This window comes from Perognathus longimembris, unplaced genomic scaffold, assembly GCF_023159225.1.
Source record: "Perognathus longimembris pacificus isolate PPM17 unplaced genomic scaffold, ASM2315922v1 HiC_scaffold_5300, whole genome shotgun sequence".
NCBI lineage: Eukaryota > Metazoa > Chordata > Mammalia > Rodentia > Heteromyidae > Perognathus > Perognathus longimembris.
The window spans coordinates 30716-38403 of record NW_025960713.1 but is presented as its reverse complement, the minus strand read 5'-3'; the positions used below and the strand labels follow the sequence as shown (position 1 = coordinate 38403).

Below are 7688 nucleotides of genomic sequence, written 5' to 3'. Positions count from 1 at the left end.
TTTTGCAATAGACCAGCAAAACGTCCGTATAAGAAACACAAATATCTTATTTAAAATTTTTTTTTCAAATTTTTATTATCAAACTGATGTACAGAGAGGATACAGTTTCATACGTTAGGCATTGGATACATTACTTGTACTGTTTGTTACCTCGTCCCTCATACCCCCCTCCCCCCTCCCCCTCCCCCTTTCCCCCCCATGCAGTTTTCAGTTCACTTACACCAAACAGTTTTGCAAGTATTGTTTTTGTAGTTGTTTTTCTTTTTTTACCCTGTGTCTCTCGATTTTGGTATTCCCTTTCAATTTCCTAGTTCTAATACCAGTATACATGGTTTCCAATATACTCAGATAAGATTACAGAGATAGTGTAGGTACAACCACAGGAAGGTGATACAAGAACATCATCAATAATAGAAGCTACAGATACACATGGGACATTGAAAGTAGTCACAACTGTGATATAACAATCATTTCCATAACATGGAGTTCATTTCACTTAGCATCATCTTATGTGTTCATAAGGGTATTGGGCTCTTGTGATCCTCTGCTATGACTTGCCTAAACCTGTACTAATTATTCCCAATAAGGGAGACCACAGAGTCCATGTTTCTTTGGGTCTGGCTCACTTCACTTAGTATAATTTATTTCCAAGTCCCTCCATTTCCTTATAAATGGGGCAATGTCATTCTTCTGATAGAGGCATAAAATTCCATTGTGTATATGTACCACATTTTCCTGATCCATTCGTCTAATGAGGGGCATCTGGGTTGGTTCCAGATTCTAGCTATGACAAATTGTGCTGCGATGAACATTGTTGTGCTGGTGGCATTACTGTGATTTTGTTTGTGGTCTTTTGGATAGATACCCAAAAGTGGGGCTGCTGGGTCATAGGGGAGTTCTATATTGAGCCTTCTGAGGAATCTCCATACTGCTTGCCAGAGTGGCTGAACCAGTTTACATTCCCACCAACAATGAAGTAGGGTTCCCTTTTGGCCACATCCCCTCCAACAATTGTTATTGTTAGTTTTCTGGATATATGACATTCTTGCTGGGGTGAGATGGAATCTCGATGTTGTCAAAAGATTTGCATTTCTTTTATTGCCAGTGATGTAGAGCACTTTTTCATATGTCTCTTGGCCATTCTCATTTCCTCCTCAGAGAAGTCTCTTCATAAGTCTTTAGCCCACTTGATGAGGGGCTAATGGTTCTTTGCGGTTTTGTTTTGGAAGAAGGTAATTTGTTAGTTCTGCATATATTTTAGAGATGAGGCCTTCTGACACTGGTTTTCATGCCTCTTCCTTTCATCTTCATGACCAGGAGCTCTAGAGGCCACACTGGATTTAGGGTGGCCTCCTGAGTTGCTTGATTAGCTTGGTTGCTTGCCTGAACTTCAGGAGACTCTAATTTCTTGAATGTCTGGGGCTTGGAGCCTTCTTCCACTCTTTCTCCCATGCTTGCTTTCCTGATTCCAACCTCCTTCTCAAAAGCCTCCTTAACAGGACAGCATCCTGCCAGGGGCACAGTAGATTTCCTTTGTCTGTCCAACTGCTGACGGCAGTGCTGTGGCCACATCCATCTCTTTGCCCTTCTCCTGGTTCTTGAGCTGCTGCAGACTCTGCTCATGGGGCTGTTTCTCCAGCTCTGCTCTTGGTGCTGTTTCCTGACCAGGGTCCCTGCTGCCGCCTAATGCGCTCATGCACCTGAGCTTCGTGCCGCCTTGACAGCCCTTCCTGTTGCCTCTGGAACAGGGCGATGATGATCTGCCCCTGGATCTGCTGTTTCAGTATTCGACTTCGTGTGGCAAGAAACTCGGCAGTCTATTTGGCCTTTTGCTCCAGTCGCTTTTCTTTCTCATTTTTCCACTTCATCGCTGTTTGGGACAGATCCTTCAATGGTGTATTTTGCTCTTCTGGTTTTCTGTCTCAGGATCTTTCTGTTTCCCTGGCGTTCCTCATCAGAGCACGTGTGTCCTTTACCTCTTTCTGAGGAGTGACAATTCCCTTCTTGAGCCTGAGTTTTGTCCAGCTCCCTTTGTCAGCCCCTTCTCTCTGACAGGGCTCTTTGGTGTCTAATCTGCGAGCTTTTCTTTCAGTTCAATAAAGTTGGATATTAGAGGCCCTAGTCCTTCTCAAGTTGCTTAGGTGATATGAACACAGTTTCACGGGGGTGAATGTGCTTACTTACCCTTTCATTTTCGATCTTTCTCCTCCTTCGACATTCCCTTTTCCAATGTCCTTCTCCAGTTTTCTGGCAATAAGCACATTGGGCTCATCCTTAGGTTCCCTAGTGCCCTTTGGAAATGGCATATTTTGAGGGTCTCTTGAGCCCTGTCCTATGGCTGCTGCTAAAACTTGAACCAACTTTCAAACTGCTTTTCCTCTAGGGTGTTTTTGCTAGCAACCTCCCACTAGGCAAGTGAACCAACCCAGACAACACCTTTCCCTCAAAGCCTTCTACCCTTTGCAGCTTTTTTCGAATATCTTGGTCTGGCTGGGTAACAAAGACACAATCAGGTCTCTTTGATGCTCTGGGGACTCGGGATCTGTAGGTCCACTTGTTCTAGAGGCCTCCAGGACCCGTTCAAGAAAGCAGCCAGGGACTCCCTGGGAAGCTATACAGTCTCAATCACCTTAGATAATGTAGTGAGCTTCAAGGCCGCTGCGCAGATCCCTACTAAGAGTCTAGTGCTAATTGTCAAGCACCTCCCTCCCTTGACCGATGGTGTCGTCCCAGATTGGGTGGGTAATGGAAAAGACTGCTTCCATACTGACGGGCTCATCATTTGGGGAGCCATCTGGTCCAAGGAACACCTTCCCTGCACCGTGCCAGTTGGGCTGTCTTTCTTACAAGGTGAAAAGTACATGCACAAGTTGCTGACCGTCATCCCTGGTGGGCTGGTGTATGAAGTATACAGTCTGCAATCATGAGATGAGCCACTGGGGTTTTGCACAGAAGGATGGATTGTGCTGTTGCCAATTCTATCGGTCACCGTTGGGGTTCAGCTTTGGCCTTGAGGGGGAAGGGCAATGGAGAGCGCTCCAGAGACACCGCCCCTCCTGCAGCCCTGGGGGAATGCGGAAGCAGGCCACCATTCTCTGGGTCCAGAACCAGAAGAACTGGCTTCGCGACCAGCCCCCCAACTTTCTCGCCAGCTCATGTGCTCCCTGTTCTCACAGGCTTTTTGCCCCTGGGGTGGTGCTATCCAAGTGACGTTAGCTCATGCGGGGGTCTTATGACAAGCTCGCCAGCCTATCATCAGCTCTCGGTCGATCACCCCTTTTCTCGTCACCCCCTACTATATCCACTGCTAGCCCCTCACTTATTAAATCAGATTTGCTCTGGAAGCATCTCCGAGATCCGCGCACGCCTGGCTTTCTTCACAGGTAAGGAGGGAGGTAAAGCGATCTCGTACGGCCGTGTGCACCTGAGGTCTTTCCTGAGCCCCCCACTCCCCTCTGGCCTTACCTGAGGGTCGGGTGACCAGGGGAGAGGGTGAGAAAGGGAGCGGTTAGATTAGAACCTGACACCCCCGTGCCAAAGAGAGGCGACCCGAGCCCGGCAGGTCACTTGTTGTAAAGGGGACATATACTAGAAACAGGAAACGCCCATGCTCTCCCCCATGGGTTGGGACCTGTCTCAAGAGTTGAACAATGGCTATGCCATCTTGTAAGCCATCAGGTGGTACAACGGACCACTTCTGGTGTAGGGTGGGGGACGAAACATCGGAGGCGCTGATGGCACAGAACGAGGCTGAGAATGCACCAGTAGGACTTCTGGGGGACCCTGCAACACCAGGGGAGAAGAGTTTTCACTTACAAGTACTTTAGTAGCCACAGACACTGTACCCTCAGGTCCCACATGGCATATTCCTTCCCTGTGGATGATCTCATTCAGGCCTCCAAATGCAATGCCCTGAAGGCAAGAAACTCCATGGAGGCTTGGCTAAATGTGGCAAAGGTGTTTTCCTTACAAACCCAAACAGAGGACCAGAATGTGCATCCTGAGGGCCAGAAAGAGCCAGGAGGCACAACCAAAAGTGCAAAGGGTTTTATTTACAGAGGATTTGGATTGACCTTCTCAATCCCATAACCAGAGGAGTCTATTCCTGTGGTCAGTACGCAACCATACACGTTCTAGGTTGATGAGTCCAGGCCTTCACCTGCCAGGCGCAGCAGCAGCTCCCGCAGCGCCTCCTCCTCCTTCTCCTTCTCCTCGCAGAGCTGGTGGACATGTTCCTCTTTCTCCTGATGCAGCTGAGCCAGGGTTTCCATTTGGTCTTCCCAGGCAGCGATGGCCTCTTGCTTGGCTGTGATGTGCTGTGTCAGCCGGCTGCATGGACCCTGCAGGTCTCCCGCTTGATTCTGGGAATCCGCCCTGTCAGGCAGGTCGGGGATGACGCAGATTTGCAGCTTCTTCTTGGGCACCTGTGTGTCCTGCCTCCTCTTCGCACACAGGCCATGGCTCCGCCTGGTGGGAAAGAGTGCCCGGGGCTCCAGCTTGGTCTGGCACTGGGCTACCAGGTTGGCCAGGCCCCTGCAGCGGGCCTGCTGCTCCTGCGGCTGCTGGCTGAGTTTTGTCTTTGTAGGTTCCGCAGCTGAGAGGGCTTGGCGGTGCAACTCCCTCCGGACCTGAGGGTTCTCTCCATCCTCGGGGACACTCATGTGGAGTGGGCTTGCCTCCTCCCCGTTTTCTTTCCCGGTTCTCACTCCTTCCCCTTCTCCAGGGAAACCCGGGGAGCCACGCTGGGCCTGCGGTTGCTCCTTCCTTTGCCCGGTTGCTTCTGGGCGCTTCCGAGTGCCCTGCGACTCTTCCCTTCCCATCTGGGCCAGCAACTTGCTGTCTACTCGCTCCTGGCTCAGCTGCTCCAGCAGCTGGGTCTGCCTCAGCACCTGCTGCTGCAGGGCCTCCTTCTCTGAGCTCAGCTGCTGATTGGCGGCTGTGTGCCGATCGCAGGTGGCTCTGAGATCCTGCAGTTGGGTCAGGTAGCGGTCGTGTAGCTCCTGCAGATCCTCAGCTGCCTGGCTTGCTGTCTCAGCCACAACTTTCCATTCTTGTAAGTCCTTCGCTTGCTGCTCCAGCTTCGCCTGCACATGTTTCCTCAGGTGCTGCTCCGACGTCAGGACGCCGGCGAGCTCCTCCTGCTCGCCACTCAGCCTGTGGAAGGCCGCCTGCAGCTGGGCCAGCTGAGCTGTGAGCTCTTCGTCGTGCCCAGGTGTGCAAGTCGGGGGCTCATCCATCCTGGGCCACTCCTCGCCCTTCTTCTCCAGTCTGCACAGCTGCTCCTGCTGCTCCAGGTTCTGGAGACGGGGGCTCTGGTTTGCCTGCTCCTGGCCGTGCAGTGGTTGCTCCAGGTTCTTCACCTCCTCCTGCATCTGGGATGCTTGGGCCTGCAGCTGGTGCGCAGCCTGGCGTGGTCCCGCAGGGGCCTGCAGCGCTGCCAGTTGCTCTGTCAGTTCCTCCTGGTTGGCCTGGAGTTCCAGCACCTGCCACTCCCACTCCTCTCTCTCCTCTCTCAGTTGGTTCAGCGCCTGTTCTCGCTCCTCTCTCAGTTGGTTCAGCTCCTCGGCTTGCTGCTGGGCCATCTCCTCCCACACGGCCCTCTCCCTCCTCAGGTCCTGCGCAATCTGGTCTCTTTCCGCCTGCAGTGTCTTCACGAGGCCTCGCAGGTTGGCTCCCTGCCTTCTCAGCACCGCCCGCTCCTCCAGGGCTCGTTGGAGCTTGTGAATTCGGGTCTGCATGTGGAGCTTCTGGGCCCAGAGCACTTCCCGCTGCTTCTGCAGATCGCTGGTCATGGCTTGCGCATCCTCACAGCTCCTGCTCTTTGCCTGCAGCTGAAGCGTGACGTGACGGAGGTCTTGGGTGAGCTGTAGGTTTTGCTTCTCGGCGTCAAGCTGCTGGGTGGTGACTGCGGCCAGCGCGAGCTCGAGCTCTCCAATGTGCTGCTGTGCAGCGTGCAGGCGGCTGCTGAGACCTTCACGCTCCGTGTGGCTTTCCTCGGCCACCTGCTGCATGTGGGCCAGGGCAGATTGCAAGGTGCATTTTTCGGAACGCAACCTCTGGATCCACCGCTTGTGGACTTCCACAAGCTGCGTTTGCAGCGCATCTTGCGCATGGGCCCTCTTCCCGTTCTCTTTGGCTTGTTCTTGCTGCAGGTGTTGGATCTCAGTGCAGAGCTGCTGGTTTTTTAATTTGCTGGATACCAGGGCCAGCACCAGGTGTTGGTAGCGCCTCTGCAGATCCCCGGTGTTTTCGGGACTTGGGGCGCTCCTGACGCTGGCTGCTCCGACTGCGTGCAAAGGCACCGGAGGCTCAGGGTCAGCACGGTCTTGGGCTGTATCCTCCGTTGAACGACCATCCCCAGGGGTGTTTGCCTTGGGGTCACCTCCCTTGGGAGTTTTCTTCCTTTTCTTGAATTTGGCAAGGCCCTTAAGGGCAGGACAATTCTGCTGCTGCTGCTGTTCTTGCGGGAGTTTCTTTCCTGCAGCTGTTTCACTGTGTCTGGTTGGTTCAGACCTCCCAGCCCTGGGTCGGCAAAGAAGGATGCGCCACATTGCCAGGTGTTCTGAGGACACCTCTCCAATCCCTATCAACGTCTTTTTTCTACTATACCTCCTCACTCGCTTCGATTCTCAAAGTCACCACTCGGCCACCGCTACCTCCTCCCTCAACTGCCAGTAGTGGTGTAGGCCAACAGAGGGAATTCCACTGCTACTAGGCAGCATAGAATGTGGGCGTGGCCCCAAGGCCGGCATCCCATTGGCCAGAGAGAGATGTGGAATCCCCAGGGTCTGGCCAGAATCTGGTGATGCAGGCAGAATGGGTGGGGTCATGAGGACAGCTGCTCTGGCAGCCCAATCCCCATCTAACACTGCCCACTTTGGTTTGGGGCAAGAGTGCAACTTGCTGCAGCTGGATAGATGCTCCGTTTCACATCTTCCTTGCCTGGCTTCCCTCACTCACTCCTTCCCTCACTCTGCCCACCAGAGTTTTCCCCAGGCTTCCAGTTGTCCTCCAGGGAGGGGCAGCAAGAAACACAGCTCCCTGACCATATCCGTTGTCTTGCTCTTCCCACTCCATGCAGAAGTAGCTCTAGTTTTCTAACTACATTTGCTGACACTTGTATTCTGCTCTGGAGTCGCTGAGTGTCCTACAGTCTTGGTAGATGCTTGTCTTCCAGTCCCAGAGGGACAGGAGGGCTCAAGAGACCTCACAGGTGCAGGGATCCTCTCCATGAGTCTTGGCTATGTTGCACCCCTAGGCCATGCCGAGTGCAGCACGTGTTGTACGCACTGGGGTCTGGTGCTCTCAGAGGAATCAGAAAGACAATCGTGGGAGAAAGGAGAATTTCAGAGAAGTCTGTGCTGCATCGAACCAGGAGGAGGTGAAATCTACTCCAACACACAAAGAATCACTTGCACATAACTGAAAACAATCTGCTAACCAAGGAGTCCACTACCTAGCCACATCCAAATGATGTTGCGTGTTGAATCCACCGTAAGGATTTGAGAGCATGACAATCCATGGAGGCACGGCTAAAGGTGGCAAAGGGGTTTTATTTACAACCCCAAACCCAGAACCAGAACGGACTCCACGTCCAAATATTGATCTGCTACTCCCTTCTTCTGACCTAAATACCCAGAAGCCAGAAGCCAGAAGCCAGCGCCACCTGGATCTCCAACCTCCACCCA

General features: G+C 52.7%; 1 protein-coding gene across 1 annotated transcript; it reads right to left on the bottom strand.

The window, feature by feature from the left end:
- Positions 1-3508: 3508 nt before the first annotated feature.
- On the bottom strand, positions 3509-6551 carry LOC125345102 (golgin subfamily A member 2-like). Its single transcript, XM_048337343.1, has 3 exons — positions 4905-6551; positions 4160-4442; positions 3509-3783 (listed from the first exon to the last, which is right to left on the bottom strand). The coding sequence occupies exons 1-3, from the start codon at positions 6549-6551 to the stop codon at positions 3509-3511; spliced, it is 2205 nt and encodes a 734-aa protein (XP_048193300.1).
- Between the last annotated feature and the right edge of the window lie 1137 nt (positions 6552-7688).